The sequence below is a fragment of the Oryx dammah genome, unplaced genomic scaffold (genome assembly GCF_014754425.2).
Source record: "Oryx dammah isolate SB20612 unplaced genomic scaffold, SCBI_Odam_1.1 HiC_scaffold_28, whole genome shotgun sequence".
In the NCBI taxonomy this organism is placed as follows: Eukaryota; Metazoa; Chordata; class Mammalia; order Artiodactyla; family Bovidae; genus Oryx; species Oryx dammah.
This window is the reverse complement of record NW_024070212.1, coordinates 78,526,407-78,549,614: the sequence shown is the minus strand read 5'-3', so window position 1 is coordinate 78,549,614 and position 23,208 is coordinate 78,526,407. Positions and strand designations below refer to the sequence as shown.

Sequence of the window (23,208 nt, the reverse complement as noted above, 5' to 3'; positions counted from 1 at the left end):
CCCAGGGTTTGACCCTGTAGCTCCTGCATTGCAGATGGATTCTTTACCTTTGAGCCATGGGGGAACCCTATTGTGTTAGATACTTGAAACTAATTTTATGTGTTGATTATACTTCAATTTAAAAAGACTTTGAAGTATTTTTGTCATTAAAATATTATATAGATGCTAGAGCCCTAATGTAGTACTATTAAGTGAATACCTCTGATAGTATGATAAGACATTCTGCATTTGTTTTTTGTGACTTAGAAACATAGAAAAGAACACTACAGTTAAAAATGAAATCAAGTTTTTACCTCTCTCTGACTCCATTCCCTCCATCCCTCCTTGCCAAAGGGCAAGCCCTAAAGAATTTGGTGCACACTTTCCATCTGTGCCATTCCATTGTGGTAGTTATTAGAGCTGTTCACAGATTCTTTTTGTTCCTGCCATAGGGTAAATAGTGCTTTCCTGTCTCTCTTTGAAGTTACCAGTGGACATGTGATTTGGCTTTCGATGAATGAAGTGCAGTGAAAGTGACACGTATCCCCTCCAGGTAGAAGATTTCAGAGCTAGCATGTGATTGACTGCTCACCCCACAACTTGCTAAAGCGATTGAAGAAGGTTGTATGTCCTCTTTAAACATAGTCCCAGAGTGGCTATGAGCAAAGCCTCTTTCCTTCCTTTCAGCATGGGATACACATGATGAACAAGGAGGAGAAACCCTTTTGTTTTGTTAAGTCTTTGAAATTGTGAAGTGGTTTCTTATCAAAGCATCCCAACTAATGCCTGAAATTCTACTATATGTAAAGTTAACAGTGTTGTACTTGGTGTTTTTTCAACAACATAAATGGTATTCTCCTATATTTTTCATTTAGCAACTAAATGACCAGATGTGGCATTGTACATATAGCTTTAGTTCATTGATTTAAACTACTACATATTATTCTGTCCTGTGAATTTATCACCACTGATAAATCTGTTCATTACTGATAGGCATTTAGGAAGCTTTAACTTTTCCAGCATTTCAAAAAATACTGCAATGAGTATGCTTTTACTTTCTTCTGATAGACATTGCAGTGGTTTCTCCACAAGTGAGTTACTGGGTTTGTAAGTGTTCAACTTCAATGTTAAAAATATTGACAAAGGCTTTACAGCTCACTTTTAGCCAGGAATGGTGCTATTCCTACCAGCTAGGATGATAGACATCATGATTCATGGTTGATCAGAAGGAATATTCAAAAATGTTTTGTTTCAAGTGGAGAAAATTAACTCTAGACTAACAATGCTAAAAATTTTAAAGTGAGACCTGTAAGGATCAAGCTCATTCCTGATAACTTAACCACGACCCAGAAAAAAACCTCAAGAATATTTGTTTGAATATAAAAACATCCAGTACCCAACAAGGTAGAAATTTAGTGTCTGATATCCAATTAAAAATGACCAGGTAGGGCAAAGAAGCAGAAAAGTACAGCCCATAATGAGAAATCAATCAAAACTGACTTGGAATTAAACAGTGTATAACTGTGTTTCATATGTACAAGAATTTATAGTAAAAATTGAACATATTAAATAGAGGATGGAAGATGTTAAATATACTTAATCCGTACTTTTAGAAATGAAAACTACAATTTCTGGGATGAAAACCAGGATGGGTAGATGGGATTCACAGCAGAGTAGACATTGCAGAGGAACAGATCAGTGAATGTGAATACATGGAAACAGCCAAAATGAAACAGGAGAAAAGACTATGAAACATGAACAAAGTTATCCATGAACTATGGGCCAACTTCAAAGCCTAATATGGGAGTAATGGAGTCTCTGTATGAGAGAGAAAGTAATACAGAAAAGACATTTAAAGAATTACTAGCTGAAAATTTTCCATATTTGGCCTGAACCCAGAGATCCTCAAAGCTTAACCAACCTTAAGCATAAAACATGAAAAAACCTACAATAAGGTACATTTGTAATCAACTTACTTGTAATTAGTGATAAAGAGAAAATCTTAAAAACAGCTCTCCCCACTAAGGACATGTTATATTTAGATGGAAAAAGATAAATATGACTGCATATTTGTTGGAAACAATACAAATGAGAAGACCATGGGGCAACATCTTTTCTTTCTTTGCTGAAAGAAAAAAGATCAAAAAAAAAAAGATCAATTAATAAAATTATTAAGACACTTATGAAAGATATTGAAGAAGTCACAGATAAACAGAAGATATTCCATGGTCATGGACTGGAAAAATTAACATTGTCCACACCACTGAATCTTAAAGGAAATCAACCCTGAATATTTATTGGAAGGATTGATGGATGAAGCTGAAGCTCTAATACTTTGGCCACTTGATGTGAAGAACCAACTCACTTGAAAAGACCCTGATGCTGGGAAAGATTGAGGGCCGGGGTAAAAGGGGGTAACAGGATGAGATGGTTAGATAGCATCACTGACTCAATGGACATGAGTTTGAGCAAACTCTGAGAGATGATGAAAGCCAGGGAATCTGGCATGCTGTGGTCCATGGGGTCGCAAAGAGTCAGATATGACTGAATGACTAGCATAGTACCACCACCACCCTACTTAATGGTAGAAAATATTTGCAAATCATATCTGATAAGGAGCTAATATCCATAAAGAACTCATACAACTCAATAGCTAAAGAATAATCTATTAAAAAGCTGGAAGAGGATATCTAAAGAGACATTTTTCCAAATTAGGCATACAGGTGGGCAACGGATTCATGGAGAGGTGTTCAATATCACTAATCATCAGGGAAATGCAAGTCAAAACCACAGTGATATATTACCTCACACCTGTTAGAATATACCTGTTATCAAAAAAAGCAAGGAAAAGTGTGGGGGAGAAGGAGAAAAGGGAACCCGTGTACATTGTTGGTGGGAATGGAAATTGATGCAGTCACTATGGGAAACAGAATGGAGGTCTTTCAAAAAATTAAAAATGGAACTATCACATTGTCCAGCAACTCCACTCTGGGATATTAATTTGAAGGAATTAAAACCAGTATTTCAAAAAGATATAGGACCCCCCATGCTCATTGCAGTGTTATTTACTACAGGCAAGACATGGGAACTCCCTAAGTGGTTACTGATAAATGGATAAGGAAGGTGTCATATATGCATAGACAATGGAATATTAAAAAGGAATGGAATCTTACCATTTGTGATAACATGGGTGGGCCTTGAGAGCATTATGCCAAGTGCAGTAAGTCAGAGACATACAAATACTGTGTGACCTCACTTATAGGTGAAATCTAGAACAAAACCAAAAAACCCTGAGCTCATAGATACAGTCAGAGGCTAGGGATGGGGTGAAATGGGTGAGGAGAGTCATAAGGTACAAATTTCCATATAAAATAAGTCATGGGGATGTAATGTATAGCATGATTACTACAAATAACAGTACTGTAGTGTATATTTGAAAGCTGTTAAGGAAGTAGATCTTAAAAATTCTCATCCCTTGCCCCTGAATTTTTGTAATTATGTGTGGTGACAGATGTTAACTAGACTTATTTCACAGTATGTACAAATATTGAATTATTAAACACCTGAAACTAATATAATGTTATTTGTCATTTATACATCAAAAACATCCCACGGAATTATTTACCAGCCAAAAATATATTTTAAAAGTAAGGATGAATGAAGATATTTTTTAATCATATAAAAGCTGAAAGAATTAATTACCATCAGACCTGCTTTATAAGAAGTATTTAAAGAAGTCCTTTAAGCAGGGAGAAAATGGTGCTAGATGGAAGTCTGGATCTACACACAAAAATGAAGAATATCAGATGTTTTCTGTGTGTGTATAAAAACTGTTTTGTTAATATTCAGTTCTCTTTAAAAGATAATGGTTTAAAGTAAAAATAATAACACTATTGTGGAGGTTATAACACCTGTAGAAATGAAATGCATGACAACAATACAAAGATTGAGGGAGGAATGGAAGGAGGAATGGAAGTATGCTTTGTAAAGTTTTTGGACTATATGCGGAAAGATCAATATCATCTGATGGTAACTGTTAAGTTACAGGTGTATACTACAAAGCCTGAATCACCCACTAGAATAAGGGAAGAAGCTCAGTAATTATATTAAATGACATTGCCTTGAATTTCATTACCTATGGTGGTGTTTGAGGAAACAGATAATAATAGTTTAATAAAAGTGGCTGCAGTTATAAACCTTAATATCTGAGCTTTCTGTTATAGATAAGAAGAAATAATTGTTTTAGAATAGGATACATCAGATGTCTAAGCTGGTTCTAGAAAAGGCAGAGGAACCAGAGATCAAATTGCCAACATCTGTTGAATCATTGAAAAAGCAAGAGAATTCCAGCAAAAATATCTATTTCTGCTTTATTGACTATGCCAAAGCCTTTGACTCTGTGGATCACAATAAACTGGAAAATTCTGAAAGAGATGGGAATACCAGACCACCTGACCTGCCACCTGTATGCAGGTCAGGAAGCAACAGTTAGAACTGGACATGGAACAACAGACTGGTTCCAAATAGGATAAGGAGTATGCCAAGGCTGTATATTGTCACCCTATTTATTTAACTTATATGCAGAGTACATCATGAGAAATCCTGGGCAGATGAAGCACAAGCTGGAATCAAGATTGCAGGGAGAAATATCAATAACCTCAGATATACAGATGATACCACCCTTATGGCAGAAAGTGAAGAACTAAAGAGCCTCTTGATGAAACTGGAGCGTGAAAAAGTTAGCTTAAAGCTCAACATTCAGAACACTAAGATCATGGAGATCTGGTCCCATCACTTCATGGCAAATAGATGGGGAAACAGTGGCTGACTTTATTTTTGGGGCTCCAGAATCACTGCAGATGGTGATTGCAGCCATGAAATTAAAAGATGCTTACTCCTGGGGAAGAAAAGTTATGACCAACCTAGACAGCATATTAAGAAGCAGAGACATTACTTTGTTAACAGAGGTCCGTCTAGTCGAGGCTATGGTTTTTCCAGTAGTCATGTATGGATATGAGAGTTGGACTGTGAAGAAAGCTGAGCACCAAAGAATTGATGCTTTTTCACTGTGGTGTTGGAGAAGACTCTTGAGAGTCCCTTGGACTGCAAGGAGATCCAACCAGTCCATCCTAAAGGAGATCAGTCCTGGGTGTTCATTGGAAGGACTGATGTTGAAGCTGAAACTCCAGTGCTTTGGCCACCTCATGCGAAGAGCTGACTCACTGGAAAAGACCCTGATGCTGGGAAAGATTACGGGCGGAAGGAGAAGGGGACGACAGAGGATGAGATGGTTGGATGGCATCACCGACTCAATGGACATGAGTTTGGGTAGACTCTGGGAGTTGGTGATGGACAGAGAAGCCTGGAGTGTTGCAGTTCATGGGATCGCAGAGTTGGACATGACTGAGCAAATGAACTGAACATGAGAGAAGTTTTTGCATGCTTGCCATCAAATTTGTGCAAATAATAAATTTAGTAGAGCAGCCATGGCAAAGGATAAATAAAATTGTGGCTTGTGAAAGGATTGGGACCAATGTTGAATCTTAAAATTTTGGTAGAAAAATAAAAACAGAACTAATTTCCAAATGCCTTATAGTGTTTTCTCTGTAGGGTGATATCTTCCACTTCCACAGAGTCAATGTGAAAAAAGTTGGACTTTTTTTTAAGAGACTTTGTGGCCTTGAAAAGAAATGTAAGAAACTATAGAAGAGAATCAATGACCTCTTTTCCCTACTGCCTGGAGTTTTAAATTTGCTTCATTATGTTATATAAATTCTACCACAAAATATCTTATTTGGGTTGAGCAAATGCAGATACCTAAGAAAAGGAAAATGAGAAGTTGTCAGTTTTAAAACGTACTAGTTAATGCACGTATACATTCATCCATTCAGCTGACACACAGGCTCCACTGTGTGTCTGACAGTATGATAGCTGATGGAGATATATTCCATAGCAGTTTAGGGATCTCACAGTTGATAGGATAGCAGACATCTAAACTGTGTGCAATAATCTAGTCAATGTTCAAAATACAGAGGGGTAGTAAAACAAGGGTTAACTAACTGGAAGAGAGTATCAGAGAATGCTTCCTGGAGATCATGGTACATTAACCCCTGGGCTGACTTTGAAAGGCAACTAAAAGATTTGAGTGGCTGAAGATATGGGAGAGATCTTGTAGGCAAGGGAATGACATGTATAGATGCTTGAACAAGGTGATACCTAGGGAACTACAAATAACTCAGTGTCTCTGGAGAATAAAGAAGTGTGGTGGGGAAGGGAAGTGTGACAGTTAATGAGGCTGGTGTCAGATCAAAAGGGCCTGGTAGGGCATGATAACTGTACTGGGTCTTGGCTTCATTTTTGATACTAAATCATTGCAGTTTAGGCAGTAGACAGACACAATTAAACTTTCATTTTTGAGAGTTCACTTTATTGTCATTGAAGAAAAAAAAAGCTAAAAGAATGAAGGAAAGAGGATGGATCTAAGGCCTATTTGGAAGGTAAAATTTGAGGATTCCTTTAAGTGAGAGGTAAAGCAGATAGGGTCTTAGGTAATTCCCAGGTTTCCCATTTGTGAGTGTGATGTTAGCAGCTAAGACAGAGAATGAAGCAAGCTGAGCCATGTTGAGATTTTAGAGGAATGGAGAGGATGAAGATCATGAGTTATGCTTGATCGTGTGTGAATCAGCATGTGAATATATATGGAACTAAGGACTAGAAATGTAGTTTTGAGAGTTGACAAGAGAATAAGAGGTTTTCTCTGAGCCCCCAGACTAGCCATTTTGCTCTGTTTAATTGCTTTCATAGCCCCCCATACTTCTTGGTAATATCACACTTGTAACTCTCTGTCTATTCTGTCATCCTCTATTGGATTCTGGGGTCCTTGTTGAAAACGATCTTACTTGTTTTGTTGACCCCCTCCTTTCCAGTGCCCAACACAGAGCCTGGCACATGAGAAATGAACACATGGGCATGGATGTTAGTGCCCAGGGAAGGGGGCATAGACAGGGATTTATGGCTCAGGGTTGCTGGGTACAGTCACCGGCTGTCACTGTGTGTGCTTCTGCCAGGAAGGAACCTTAAGGATTACTACCTTACAGGTGTGAGTGGAGAAAAACATATCAAAGGAAATGGAAGGAGGAGTGCTTAGGCAAGTATGAAGAAAATCAGGAAGGACTTTATTAAGGAAGTTAAGGAAGGGCGTGGTTAACAGATACCCGAAGAATTCAAATCAAATATGAACTGATTAACTTATGAGCTAGATATGAACATAATCAGTATGTACAAATGCTTGTTGACTTGTTTGCTGGTTTTAGCAAAATACCGTTAAATGGTATTCTATGTCAGCATAAGGAAAGAAAGGCATAGCATCAAAATAACTCAAGTCCTTTATAAGGGCTTATTGGAAACCAAGAGATAATCTCTCAGTAAGTGCAGCAAAGCCATTTTCCCCCTAGTGCTGGAAGAGTTAGCTATTCCTCTGTAAGTAGTTTCCTTGCATGTGGATATCATGTTAAATACAAAATGTAATTCTTTCAGTATTGGCATCACACTCACTGTGGAGAGATGCTCACAGCCTGAGAGGCGCATGGGCACTAAGGCCAGCTAAGGGAAGAGCAGGCTGAGTGAGACGGCGGGCAGGGCTGACCAGCTAAGGGAAGAGCAGGCTGAGTGAGACGGCGGGCTGGGCTGACCAGCTAAGGGAAGGCAGGCTGAGTGAGACGGCAGGCAGGGCTGACCAGCTAAGGGAGAGCAGGCTGAGTGAGATGGCGGGCACGGCTGTCCAGCTAAGGGAGGGCAGGCTGAGTGAGATGGCCAGCAGGACTGACCAGCTAAGGGAGAGCAGGCTGAGTGAGACGGTGGGCAGGGCTGACCAGCTAAGGGAGAGCAGGCTGAGTGAGACAGCGGGCAGGGCTGACCAGCTAAGGGAAGGCAGGCTGAGTGAGACGGCGGGCAGGGCTGACCAGCTAAGGGAAGGCAGGCTGAGTGAGACGGCGGGCACGGCTGTCCATGCTGTTTAAATTCTTTCTCTCTTGCTCTGTGCATGTTTGCCATGCTGTTACCTTTGCATTTGGGTGATTAGGTACTCCTATGGGGCGCCTTCACTGTGTGTTCCAAAGAGGGAGAGAAGAGGAGATGGAGGAAGGTTGAGAGCACGGTGTGTTTCTAATGTGTGGTTTGTCCTGGGTTGTTTCTTTTATCTGGGGTTTTAAATTTTTCTTATAATATTGCTCAAAATCTTATCAGATACACATGTGTGTATGATATTTCATTGATTTAGGATTTTATATTTGTATCATGTTTTAGATTTTACAAATTATCATGTCTATTTGTTGCTTAATGCTGGAACAACTCCATTAGGTAGACAGGACATTTTTCCCCGCTTTGGTTTGTTCTAGATTCAAACAAAAGATTTGAAGGTAAGCTACTTGTCTAGTATCATAATCCTGTGATCTTTTCATACCATATTGTTCATCCCAACAGTATACAAATTGTGTGTGTATGGATTGTTTCGGTGTAATTAATTTTATTTTAAGGAAACATGTACATGAATTGGAGAAAGATTTGGCTTCCTCTGGGCATTTTGGTGTCTTTTGGCCGTGCCTTTGTTCTTTTAGGTATTCTTTTTAAAATAATTTAAAAATTACCTATTTTTTAGGTATATTTTAGGTATTCTTGTTATCAAATAGAGCCTTTGAGAACTGTCCGAGAAGAAAGAATAGTTCATAAAATTTTGCATCACATATTATTGATGGAAAATATCAAATCTGTGTGTAGTTTAAAAAGACTACCATCACCTCTGCCCCCAGAAGTGGAACTCCTAATATACGTTGTCTGTTTTTTGAGTTACTGGTCATGAAATCGTTTAAGTGGGAGTATTAGCACTTAAAAACAATGAAATAGAATAGAAAATATCAGAATACATTACACATGATAGGTGTTTCCTTCCTGATACTTTTGTTTCAGAAATATATATATATATGCTCATATGTGTGGGTTTCCCTGGTGGCTCAAAGAGTAAAGAATCTGCCTGCAATGCAGGAGACCTGGGTTTGATCCCTGGGTTGGAAAGATCCCCTGGAGAAAAGAGAATGGCAGCCCATTCTGTAGTATTCTTGCCTGGAGAAATCCATGGACAGAGGAGCCTGGTGGGCTATAATCCATGGGGTTGCAAAGAGTCAGACATGATTTAACTACTAACGCACTTACATATGTGTACTGAGGCATAGGTATAAAATCTATTTCTTACTGTGGGTCATGATCAAAAAAGCTTGAAAACACTGGCTCAGAAAACTCATTTATTTTATCTTCTTCCAGCTTTTGTTACCTTATTGAATGGAGAACAAGCCCAGAATGCAATTCAGATGTTTCATCAATATTCTTTTCGAGGAAAAGACTTAGTAGTCCAGCTCCAGCCAACTGATGCTTTGCTGTGTATCACCAACTTGCCCACTTCTTTTACATTAGGAGAGTTTGAAGAACTTGTTCGTGCTTATGGGAATGTTGAGAGATGCTTTCTTGTCTACAGTGAAGTTACTGGCCATTCCAAAGGCTACGGATTTGTAGAATACATGAAAAAGGACTTTGCTGCAAAGGCTCGATTGGAGCTATTGGGTAAACAGTTGGGAGCATCAGCTGTCTTTGCACAGTGGATGGATGTTAATCTATTGGCCCCAGAGCTCATTCATTCTAAGTGCCTTTGTATAGATAAACTCCCTAGTGACTATAGGGATTCAGAGGAGCTGTTGCAGGTTTTTTCCAGTATCCATAAACCTGTGTTTTGCCAGGTATGTATTTTTAAGGTATTATTTGAAATATTTGAAAATATCTACATATGCGTCTGCAAGCACTCACATATTTATTATACCTATGTAAATACCATCATGGATAATCTCATTCTACTTTAGTTTGTAATGAACACTTTAATATGATGGTAAATTTTAAATTAATTTTTTTTTCTTGATGGGCCAGACTATATTGTTTTTATATAATTATGTCTTAGCAAACCCGCCACTTAATGCATCCACCTTCTCCTTCCATCTGTTCTTGAACCATTCATGCGTTGATCACATCATCCACCCACATTTGATTTGTCACATTCTCAGTGCCAGATACCATACTGCTAAATGTCAGAAGTATAACAAATAGAAAGATATTCTCTCTATACCTCACAGTTTTGTAGAGTACACTGACAGATAAGCAAATAACTGTACATCCTATATGAAGAGTAAGATAATGCAAAACAGAAAAGTGTTACATGGTGTAGAAAGAATGCTTTATTCTGTCTTAATATGGCACCCCACTCCAGTACTCTTGCCTGGAAAATCCCATGGGCAGAGAAGCCTGGTAGGCTGCAGTCCATGGGGTCGCTAAGAGTCAGACACGACTGAGCGACTTCCCTTTCACTTTTCACTTTCATGCATTGGAGAAGGAAATGGCAACCCACTCCAGTGTTCTTGCCTGGAGAATCCCAGGGACAGGGGAGCCTGGTGGGCTGCTGTCTATGGGGTCTCAGAGTTGGACACGACTGAAGAGACTTAGCAGCAGCAATGGGGTCATGCTAAGTGAGGCATTTAGAGAAGGTCCCTGAAGACTGGCAACACTGATAAGAATTTTCAAGCACTTTATCAGAATAAAATTGAATAAATTCTACCAAATAGACAAAAATATATACTGTATATGGCTCCTTCCCATACAGATTTTTATAGCACCTGATGAAATCTTTCTCTTTCACTTCCCTTCATTTCTTCCTGCTTTTTATTCTCTCCTCCTTTGCTCCTTCTTATCTCCCATCTTTCCTCTGCTCACCCTTATTTTTCTGTTATCATACATGTATTGAATCTCTACTCTTGTAGTAGAAAGTTTGAAATTTATTATAGTTTATTTAATTAAAATTAATGCTACATCTTACTTTTTCTTACATTTCTGCCTCTCCAATCCCAATATAATCATCAAAGAAACTGTCCATGGAGCTTCAAAAAATTAGAATACTTTGTGACAAATCTTTGCCAAGTTATTGAAAGTTGTCTTATTGATATGCTATTCTTGAATAGTAAGAATTATACAGTGATATCCTGTGGCCAAGCATAATTCTTTGTAGTGTTAGTTGAGGCCTTTGAAGCAAATATGAGGGGAAAGCTGTTTTTTACATTTTGTATTTGAATTATGAACCTTGGAGTTAGAAGGGACTTAGGTTATCTGGTCTTATTCTCCATCTGGTTAAAAAAGAAAAAGATTTGTTACAATCATTGTAAGTGATCATTTAGCTTTTGTTAAAATATTTTGAAGTAATGGAAAATTAACTTAATAGATCACAAGTCATGCCATTACATATTTGAATGGCTCTCCTATTGAATGGAAATATTGCTCTTTAAAATTACCAGTGCTATGAAACTATAATGATATTTTCTTTTGAAAGACTTAAAATGATAGTATAATTTATTTGGCATGAAGATTATATAATAAACTAAGAATAATAAAAATATTTTAGAAATTTTCAAAAGCTTAATAAAGCCACTTTACATATCTTTATCAGTAAATCTGTTAAACTCAGGCTCTCTCGTTTGGTAGGCTGACATAGACTATATGGATGACACAGTCTTCTTACCTTGTGATCAAAAGGGACCAAAGGGACTAATGGCTTTTACAAATCTAAATTTAAGATTTGTTTGGATAAAAGGAATGAGGTTGTAGGAGAAATATTTGGAAGAGATAGATATTTTCCCTTTCTCCCACGTGAATGGAAGAATGTTTTATGGAGGAAAAGACATTTGAGGACAGTTTTAAAAGGAAGAAAGGATGAGAAGGGAAAAAAACCAGAAATTTGGACTACTATACAAAAAAAGCTTCAAAAATAAGAGAAAAGAAGCTAAAAAATGACTAAGAAATGATTGAATTGTATGCCAATTTATGAGATGCCAAGTCCAAACAGAAGTTTTATAGATATTTCTATTGGACTATTTCTATACTTCAGAGACATACAAAACTAAATTTTATCACATTTATCACTATATACAAATGTGTTTAAGATGATTCAGATATGTTCAACACTTAGAAACTTTTTAGTGTTGTGTTTGTTTCTTATTTTTGCTCTTTGTACCAGTCTTTATGGATCCAGGGCTTTAGTATCTTCTTTTACACTCTTACACATGGGTGACTGGAAATAAATTGAGTTCTGCATTGCAGAAGTTTATTTGGGGCACATTCAGGAAAAGATTGTGTCCTGCATATTGTAGTTTAAACAAACCTGGGGCACAATTTCCTAAATAAGGTTTACTTTGGTATGTTTGACCAAATTCCTGGGATCTACCTAAAATATTGAAATAAAAGTTGAATATGGTTCCTTCTTTTGTTCTCTTGATAATGTGCATAGATATATGATCAAATGTATCTATTTGATCAAATAGATACATGATCAAATTCAACAGGTTTCATGTGTATCTGGTAAATTATTTTAAAGAAAGTTCAATTGTTGTGTCCCCAAATTTTTCTATAGATTATTAATTATATATATATTAATACATAGGAACTATGATCATTTGAACATTGACTTTTAAAATAAATCAGAGATTCAAAGAAGCAGAAAGAAGCTTGGCAGAATCTTACTTATCTTCCCATCTTCTAGAAAGACTGTACCTACCCAACTAGTAAACTTTTATTTTTGGAAAAAAGAGGAATACAATATTTTCACCAGTATCATGCTTTGAGACATTTGTCCTTGAATTTACAGATGATATACTTGTAAATAAATTCTAACTAAATGTTAGAATTCCCTTTTTAATAATTGTATCACATCAGCTCGCACAGGATGAAGGTAATTATGTTGGTGGCTTTGCAGTGGTTGAATATAGCACTGCAGAGCATGCTGAAGAGGTTCAACAAGCAGCTGATGGTATGACCATCAGGGGAAGCAAAGTTCAAGTTTCCTTCTGTGCCCCGGGAGCACCAGGGCGAAGTACCTTAGCAGCATTGATAGCAGCTCAACGTGTGGTAAGTTGTTCTTTTTTTAAGAACATAGAGAGATTCAAGTATCCAAACTAGTTAATCACTGATTGGACTTCCATTATATTTTTATTACATGAAGACATTCTTCTTTTTTTTTAATTGACTAAATAATACTTCTGCCAAATCAAGCCAGGAGTCAGTAAAATAGAGGAAACTGTGTTTTGTAAAGTGTATTCATCTCAAGAATTGAGGCAATTTTTATATATTCAGTAAATGTTTGAGTTCCTGTTCTGCAAGTTTTGATTACAGCATGCCTGCCCCCTTTTTCAAAAACTGTTCATAAGTGTGCATGTTGGACTTCTTTATGGAACTGTCTCTTATTACTCCCCTCTCTACTTCTCTGGTTGAAAATTCCTTGTAGGAAGCAACTATTCCTGCTTCACAGTGTCTTACTCCTTGCACCTAGAATAGTAAATACCCATTGATCAAATGAAGGAAGAAACACACTTTTGAAGGGTCCAGGGAAGACTTCAGAATTGCAAAGGTGACATTTGAATGTAACGTTAAGGTACAATTTTGAAATGTTGATGGGGGTGGAGAACAGGATTGCCAGATGAATACAGATTTTGCGTGAGACATATGTACATTAAACATTGTTTATCTGGCACCCTGTGTTTTTACTTGCTGAATCTGGCACCCCCAAGGAGGGAGAATGAGTGATTGAACATACTGTGGTTGTGACAAAACCTTTCCAGCCGTAGGAGCAGACGAATTTTCATGCTTGAAAAGTGGAAAAGGTCTAGGTAGGCTGAGTGTGTAGAGATGTGTGGTAAAATGGTAGCTTGATGCAAGCAGAGGGAGGGCTGGAGCACTCACAGCTTAGATGGAACTTGATAAGCGAGGTCAAGTTTACAAATTCCAAAGGGAATTTATAAAGTATATATACAAGGTATTGACAAGATCATAGTTAAGACAACAAGAAATCACCTAGTCTGGAAATGGTTTGTAAATGAAGTGGAGAGAGAAGGACAATCAGGGGAGGGAAGGAGGGCAGAAGAGATGACAGGTTTCACTGGTACCCTACCGTCATTTCACTTGCCCTCCTCTTATTCTTTGATCTCATCTTTGGTCCTGGATGTCTTCTCCCTTTTTGTTTTTTCCTTCCCTTCTTAGGTTCTTCTGTCATCCTCATATCCATGACTTCAGCCATTCTTTCACTGTCAATTTCATTGCCTTTAGTCAAGTTGTCTCTTGGTTGGATTGGATTTGCTGAGTTTTTGAGTCTGAATCCATCCAGTCACCCACTTTTGCAGTCAGCATACTCTGTCTTCTTGGAGAAAAACAGACAACTAGGTGACTTAGTGCCCCTGCAAATGTCTGACATTCTTTATAGCTGACTCCCCAGCAAAACTAGCTCAAATCTTCACTCTTATGTAGTCTTTGTCCTTCTTTCTATCTGATGGTCGTGGCTGCTACTTTATAGAAATATACAGGCCATGTGCTGAACTCATTCATTTACTTTCTCTCACACTCCCTGAGTAAAAGTGCCCCACTTTTTACTTCTTTTTTCTCTTTAATAGCATTCATTCCATAAATACTTGGTACCTGCTACATACGAGATGTATTAGAGGTATTTAGGATTCACCAGTGAATAAAGGTCCGTCTAGTCAAAGCTATGGTTTTTCCGGTAGTCATGTATGGATGTGAGAGTTGGATTATAAAGAAAGCTGAGTGCAGAAGAATTGATGCTTTTGAACTGTGGTGTTGGAGAAGACTCAAGAGTCCCTTGGACTGCAAGGAGATCCAACCAGTCCATTATAAAGGAAATCAGTCTTGAATATTCATTGGAAGGACTGATGCTAAGGCTGAAAGTCCAGTTCCTTGGCCACCTGATGTGAAGAACTGACTCATTGGAAAAGACCCTGATGTGGGGAAAGTCTGAGAGCAGGAGGAGAAGGGGATGACAGAGGATGAGATGGTTGGATGGCATCACTGACTCAATGACCATGAGCTTGAGTAAACTCTGGGAGCTGGTGATGGACAGGGAAGCCGGTGTGCTGCCTCGCAAAGAGTCGGACACAACTGAGCGACTGAACTGAGTGAACAAAACAAAGATCCTTGCTGTCATGGAGGGAGTGCTCTGTTGCCCTCCCACCAAAGCAGGGGCTCATGCCCCCACCCACCCTCAAGGATCTGCCTCCTCTACTTTCTACTTGACCTGTTCACTACCTGCATCTGATTTGCTTATAAACACACTCAAATCTTTTCCTTTCTAGATGCAGGCCTTTGTAATACCTTTTCCTTACAACTGGAGCTTCTTGAACAATTAGATCCCACTAGTCACCTTTTTTTTTTTTCCATTTCTCATTTCCTTCTCAGCCCAATGCAGTGTAGTTTCTGCCTCCACTATTAAGTGAATCTGTTCTCTTTAAGATTGACAGGAATTTTGTAATCAAGTCACATAGGTACTTTTCAGTCTTTCTTTGCCTGGTTTCCTTGCAGCATTTATTATTTTTTTAATATAAATTTATTTATTTTGATTGAAGGCTAATTACTTTACACTATTGTATCTTTGCAGCATTTAAAACCAACTGCCTATTGCCTTGAATTCCACCTATCATCCTTTTCCTCTCTAATTGTTCCATCCTTTTCTTCTTTTTCCCAGAGGGATACTATCAGTAGACCTCTGTACTAGGCTTCCTCACTTTCTTCCTCTTCACTCTAGTGGCTTCAGTTTTTGCCTATCAGTGATGATTCCCACTCATATTTTTGAACCAAATTGTTCTAAAGCACTAAATCTGTATTTTAAAATGATTATTAGACATCCCCTTTTAATGTTATGTGAATAGTTCAATTTTAGCATTTCCAAAAGGAAACTGTTTTCCCCTGGGACTTGCTTTTCTCTGTGCTCTAATATCTATGTGTAGCATCAGTTCATTCAAACTAAAACTGTCTGAACTAAAAACTCAGTCATGATTGATCTTCATCTACTCTCCAGTTCAGAATGCCAAGAATCTTAGCAAGTCTTTCAGTTTGACATCCTGATATCTATTAAATCCTTGGGACTTGTCAGCATCTTTGTTACTTTACTCAGGATCTAATTTTTCTCACCTTGATGATTTGAATAACCTGCTATATGATTGCCATGTCATTAGTCTTCCCTATTCTAATCCATCTTCTACAGTGCCACAAAAGTGATCTTTCTCATCCTCAAATCAAATTATGTCATTCTCTTGCTTAATATTCTTTAATGTGTGCCTAAGTTCAATTCCTTACCATAGTAAACAGCCCTTCATGGGACCTTTAATAGATACCATGATTAGATATTAGTAACAGTGAGAAATCTTAAATTTTTCTCAGCCTTAAAAGTAATGTACTGCATTGATTTTTTTCTTATGTGTTCTTCGTACATATCTTCTATCAAGTTTTCTGTTTAAAAAAGATCAAAAATTGGCATTGAACTTGATCAGAATATTTCTACAACTATTGGGATAATTATGTGATTTCTCCCTAAGTTCATTAAAGTGCTGAATTACATTGATAGACTTTTCTAATATACTTTATACTATCCTTGTGTTGTAAATCCTCATTGATAGATTTTTTTTCCTACGTATTGTTTGATTTTATTGGATAATATTTGTTATATGTGCAGAGGTACTCATGAGTGGAAATGCTTAAATTTGGGGGTAGCATTTTTGCTTAGTTTTGAAATTGAGAGAACATTGACCTCATTAAATGTTTTTTTCTTTCTAAACCTCTTCTTAATTCTTTCTATTCATGGATCAGTTTGTATGTAGTAGGGATTCTCTGTTCTTCAAAAGTTTGAGAGAGCTCATCTATGAAACCATGTAGACCTAGTCCTTATGTCTCTCCCAGAAGAAAATCATTGATTACCACTTAAGTTTCTTCTGTGAATATTAGATATATTAGTTTTATTTTTCTCTGTGTGGTATATGTGGCATTTGATTATAGTCTACAAATTTATCCACTTAGTCTGAGTTTTAAAATTTATTGACGCACAGCTATTTATAAAATTTTATTTTTTAAATGTGTCATGTCTGATCTCTTCTTTTTCATTGTATGTCTTATTTATTTGCATTTTCTTTCCCCCAATTAGTCTTGCAGACCGTTTTGCCTTTCAAAGAAATGGTTTTTATTATTTGTTTTTTTCTATCTGTTGCTTATTCTTGCCCTGTCTTTATAATCTTCTTGCTGCTTTCTTTGGACCTACTCTTTCTCTCCCATCTTTATTAATATCAGTATTTAGCTCCTCTGTTTTCAACCTACATTGTTTCCTGATGAATGTAGTTAAAGTTAGTTTACTTCTGTAACTTATGCTATACCTATGTGTCATAAATTTTATATTATGAATGTTTCAATTTTTTAATGATTTCCTTTTAGCTTAATTAATAGTTTTTCCCCAGGTTATAGCTACCTAAGAATTTTTAAAAGCTATTCTTCTGATATAGATTTCTTTTGATATATAATTGACATACAGCATTATATTAGATTTTAGGTGAACATCTAATGATTCAGTATTTACATATACTGTGAAACGATCACCTCAGTAAGTCTAGTTAGCATCCATCACTACACATAATTATAGATTTTTTTTTCTTGTGTTGGGAACTTTTAAGATCTGTCTCTTGGCAGCCTTCAAATATGCAATAGAGTATTATGAATGGTAGTCATAGTGCTGTACATTAAATTCTCAGGACTTGTCTTAACACTAGAGTTTGTACTTTTCACCCCCTTTGCCATTTCACTCACTCTTCACCCAGTCCCTCTGGCAGCTGTCAATCTGTTTGTATCTGTGGTCTTGGTTTGTTTTTGTTTTGAGATTCCACATATAAGTGAGATCATACAGTATTAGTCTTTCTCTGTCTGACTTATTTCACTTAGCATAATGCCCTCCAAGTTCATCCATTTTGTTACAAATGACAAGATTTCATTCTTTTTGTGGCTGAATACTCCATTGTCTATATACATATACATACCACATTTTCACCAGGGCCTCTCTGGTGGCTCAGACGGTAAAGAATCTGCCTGCAGTGTGGGAGACCTGGGTTCAATCCCTGGGTCAGGAAGATCCCCTGGAGAGGGAAATGGCAATCCACCCCAGTATCCTTGCCTGGAAAGTTCCATGGATGGAGGAGCCTGGCAGACTATAGTCCATGAGGTCTCAAAGAGTTGGACATGACTAATGGACGGAGGAGCCTGGTAGGCTGCAGTCCATGGGGTCGCTAAGAGTTGGACACGACTGAGCGACTTCACTTTTACTTTTCACTCTCATGCATTGGAGAAGGAAATGGCAACCCACTCCAGTGTTCTTGCCTGGAGAATCCCAGGGACAGGGGAGCCTGGTGGGCTGCTGTCTATGGGGTCACACAGTTGGACACGACTGAAGCGACTTAGCAGCAGCAGCAGCAGCAAGCGACTTCACTTTCACCACATTTTCTTTACCCAGTCATCAATTTTTAGGACATTTACGCTGTTTTCATGTCTTGGTTATTGTAAATAATACAACAATGAATATGGGGGTCCATATATTCTTTTTGAGTTAGGGTTTTTTGTTTCTTTGGATAAATACCTAAAAGTTGACTTGCTGGGTCATATGGTAGTTCTGTTTTTAATTTTTTGAGGAACCTCTGATCTATTTGCTAACACTTGTCATATTGTCTTTAAAGTTTTTTCCTTTATTTTTGTTTCCCATTTACTATTGAATAAATTAGAATTTTCTTCTGCTTTAAGAGTGATATGTTTTGTTTTATCCTATGGGTGATTATTCCTAGCTTATTAACACCCAAGGATGATCAGTATCTCTTTCTTCCTTCCCACATAGTTCATTCTAAATTCCATCCTGCTGCTTCCTTCTATTCCACCTACCACCATATTGAGAATACATAAAATACATCTTTAAGATTCCCTTAATTTGTGTTTTTTTTTTTTCTTTTTTTTGGTGGGGGGGTGGGGAGCATCATACCATGCAGCTTGCAGGATCTTAGTTCCCTGACCAGGGATTGAACCCAGGTCATGGCAGTGAAAGCACTGAGTCCTAACCACTGGACTGCCATTCAATTCCCAACCTTAATGTTTTTGTTTGTTTATATGGTCTTGGTTTTTGTATACATGATTCAAATTAGCTACAGTATTACATATCTTAATTTCCACATATCATGTAATGTCATGCATTTATTCTTGTTTTCAGAAAGGATATGCATGTAGTAAAAACTTTTGAGACTGTGTATGGCTGGAAATATTTTTTATTTCTTTTCCACATTTAATAGCTTAGCTGAATTAAAAAAATCTAGATTCAAAGATTTTTTTCCTGCAACACTTTGAAAATAGTAATTTGTTGCTTTCTTAAATCCAGTGATGATACTTTGAGAATGAAGATGATATTAATCTGCTTCTTGTTTTATTTTGGGATTTTTCTTTTTTTTTGAGATATGTTCTTCCTTACAGGAAGTTTTTACTATTGGGGGCGGGCAGGGCTTTGATGTTCCTCATTTCATGCCAAAAAATATGAGCAGGTGTGTTTTTTTCTGTATCATAATTGGAACCCTTTCATTTTGTGGTCTTGAGTTTTTTTTTTTAATTCTGGGAAATTCTCAGGCATTATTTCTTGAAAGATTTCCGTCACTTCTAATCCTTCAGATACTCCTTTTATGTAGATATTCAGACTTCCAGTCTCTCCATTGCCTTGGTTTTTTCTTTTGTTTTGTTTGCATTTTTCATTACCATTTTATTTTGTTGTCAGTTCCTGCTTTATCCTTTGCTCATATATTCTTTGATCTTTATATGACCTGACCTTTCAGATCACTATTTTGTTTTTCAGTCACATATATCCTACTATTTAACATATCTATTAAAGCACAGAGTAGAGGTTAAGAATAATTCTTTATGCATTTCTTCGGTTCCCTTACCTATAGAATGGGGATATAATACCAACCCTGAAGAGTTGCTTTGGGGCATTAAGTGATTTAGTCCATGTAACAGGCTTAGAACAATGCCAAGTGTATACAGTAAGTGATGGCTGCTATTATTTTTTCCCAAACAGTTGTGCTTTTTGTACATCATATTTCTAATTGGTTGTTCTTTATAACTGCTTCTCCATGATTCATGTTACCAATGAAAATCGGTTATCTTTTTCTGGGATGTCTGCTTTGTTTAGTTAACATTCTTACTATTTCCTGTCGTCTCTTATAGGTGCTTCGGTTTGTTGCCTTTAGTTTTTGTGGCTGCATTTTCCAGGTGTCTAGTTACTTTGTTCTGTGATTACATATTTCTTTTGGTAGCAGGGTGGCGATTGGCTTCCTTGTATGTGAGTGTGTAGACGTTGAGGGGCTAGAGGATGGACAAGGAGAGCTGGTTTTTAAAACCTGAGAACAATGTCATATATTTAGCTACCCAGTTATATGTACATAAAGCCCATCCATCTTTGTTTCATATTAGAAGATTAATGAATCAAGACCTAATTATAAGAAAATATTGCTTTGTAAAGCATCCCACATTACTAAACTTTAGATCAACATTATAGTAAGGTTCTTCTGTAGTATCAAAGTATTCATATTGTGTCAGATTACCTCCCTGTTAGTAAATTCAGATTCCCTTGGAGAAGGAAATGGCAACCCACTCCAGTACTCTTGCCTGGAGAATCCCATGGCGGGAGGAGCCTGGTAGGCTACAATCCATGGGGTTGCAAAGAGTCGGACACGACTGAGCGACTTCACTTTCACTTTGATATCTTGCCCCTTGCATGAAGAGATTTATCTGACTAAATTGTTAGTTCTCTTAAAGCCAGTTTCTATTTCACTGAAAGAGTCTATGAGCCTTTTGGTGTATGCTGCATGAATATCTTAGAATGTTGTGCTGTGCTTAGTTGCTCAGTCGTGTCTGACTCTTTGTGACACCATGGACCACTGCCCACCAGGCTCTTCTGTCCATAGGGATTCTCCAGGCAAGAATACTGGAGTGGCTTGCCATGCCCTTCTCCACGGGACCTTCCCTACCCAAGGATCAAACCCAGGTCTCCTGCCTTGCGGGCAGATTTTTTTTACCACCTGAGCTACCAGAGAAGCTCATATCTTAGAGTATCTTATTATAATTAGGAATTGTGGTAGAATGTATACAAGTGTATGACTAGAAATAAAACAAGTTGTGTTTATTATAAAATAGATCTAATCAGACAAATGAGAATTTCTGGAAAAAAAAAAAAAAAGCCTTTACAGTTTCATCTTTGTGCTTACCCGTGTTCTAATTTTTGTATTTCTGTATTCATCGAAGAGGCACAGTAATCAAAAGGGCTTACTTCCAGAGCCAAATCCAGTGCAAATCATGAAAAGTTTAAACAACCCTGCCATGTTGCAAATTCTTCTACAACCCCAGCTCTGTGGGCGGACTGTTAAACCAGGTAAGCATCACGTGTACTAATGACATGTAGAATATTGGCATAAGGTTAATCATACTGTTTTACATGAAAGACACATTTAAATTAGTCCACAGTATTTATTTTTTCTAGAATGTATCAATGAATTTTAATTAATGATCTGAGGTGAAAATATGTTTTGACTCTTTGGTAGGCACAAATTGCTTATGGATTTCCTGATTTTTTAAAAACTTAAGTATTAAATATTAAACCTCCAAGTGTAGTTATTGGTTGCCATGAATTTCTAAACCAGGTTTCACATGGATTCATAAGGTAATATTTAACATACTACATTGTTACAGCTCATTTTAGCAAAAGATATCATACTTTTCTATGTAATATTTTTGGCAGAATTACTTTGTTGGAAAGTGCTAAAGATCAGTTTCCTCTCTGCTGTTATCTTTTTTTTTTCATTGTGAAATTGTTTTACTTTGTTGAAAATGATGAAATAATATCATTTTCTTGTATTGTAGAAATTGTTATAATATTGGCATGCATTAAATATCTATTTAGTATTCACTGGAGGAGTTTGTCTTTTGAAATGCATAGCTGTACATACACAAAATGTATACTTTATCATTAGGAAGTAAATGCCTATATTCAACATTAAGCTTTAGATTACAAATGTTTAGATTAAATGTATTTAATCTGTATTTATTCTGTTTCAGCTCCAACTGGTCTAACACCAACTAGCATACTATAGTTCTATTGTAGCACTAGCTGCCTAGAGTTAGCACAGATGCTGTGAGTGAGGGCTTAAGTCTTCAACAGGTCTGCCCCTACTTCAGACACTAGCCACACTATAGAGGTCTCCAGGCCTGTTCTCACTAACTTGCTTCAAATTTGGGAGTTCCTGTGACACCACAGGTTCAATAATGTGTTCCATTTGTTCAGTCGCTCAGTCGTGTCCGACTCTTTGCAATCCCATGAATTGCAGCATGCCAGGTTTCCCTGTCCATCACCAGCTCCCAGAGCTTGGCCAAATTTATGTCCATCAAGTTGGTGATGCTATCCAACCATCTCACCCTCTGTTGTCTTCTTCTCCTCCTGCCTTCAATCTTTCCCAGCATCAGGATCTTCTCCAATGAGTCTGTAGACTCCCATAGCTTAGGAGAGCACTGTACTTAACGATTACAGTTTTGTTACAAAGGATGTAACTCAGAAACAGCATAATCAAGAGACTTAGGGCTGTGGCTCATAGGACCGAACTGCAGAGCTTTTATGTTCTTTCCCTGTAGGATCAGAGCACATTTGCCTCCGAGCACACCAGTGTATTAATTAACCAGAGATCTCTACTGAACTAGCTTCAGTGTCTAGAGGTTTTATGGGGGTTTTATATGTAGGCGTGACTGGCCATGTTATTGAACTCTTATCTGCGGTACTCTTCCTCTTCCTGGAGGTCAGGAGGCTAGGCTAATACTTATCTTGGAGAGACAGCAGTGAGCAGTCCTGAAGAGAGATCTTAGTTCCCTGCTCAGGAATTGAACCTAGGAAACCTAAATGAAAACCAGGAATCCTAGCCACCAGACCACCAGGAGCTAGGGGCTAGAGGCAAAATGGCCCTGTCTCTTTCCCCCACTTGAAAGCAAGAATGTTTCAAGGAGGCAAAAACTATTAAAAACATGTATAAAGTTAATTATTAGAGTCACAGCACAATGTATGGGAGAGCACGTGGAGAAATAGTGTGTATTTAAGACAGAAACAAGGCAGAAATACACACCCAGTGAGGAGTGCAGTGAAGATGATTTAAATCACATAGAACATTGTTTCCCGGTCTTTGTTTACATCTAGCCAATTATTATTATATTTTAAATTAATTTATTTATTTTAATTGGAGGCTAATTAATTTACAGTATCGT

The 23,208-nt window shown here is 37.4% G+C and overlaps 1 protein-coding gene across 2 annotated transcripts in view; it reads left to right on the top strand.

The window, feature by feature from the left end:
- Positions 1-23,208, top strand: part of RAVER2 (ribonucleoprotein, PTB binding 2) — a 146,736-nt gene that overhangs the window by 41,555 nt on the left and 81,973 nt on the right. For both annotated transcript variants that reach the window (XM_040232670.1, XM_040232669.1), the window contains exons 3-5: positions 9,295-9,764; positions 12,775-12,966; positions 21,208-21,334. In XM_040232670.1, the coding sequence (XP_040088604.1) occupies positions 9,295-9,764; positions 12,775-12,966; positions 21,208-21,334 (789 nt within the window). The remainder of the gene's footprint in view (positions 1-9,294; positions 9,765-12,774; positions 12,967-21,207; positions 21,335-23,208) is intronic.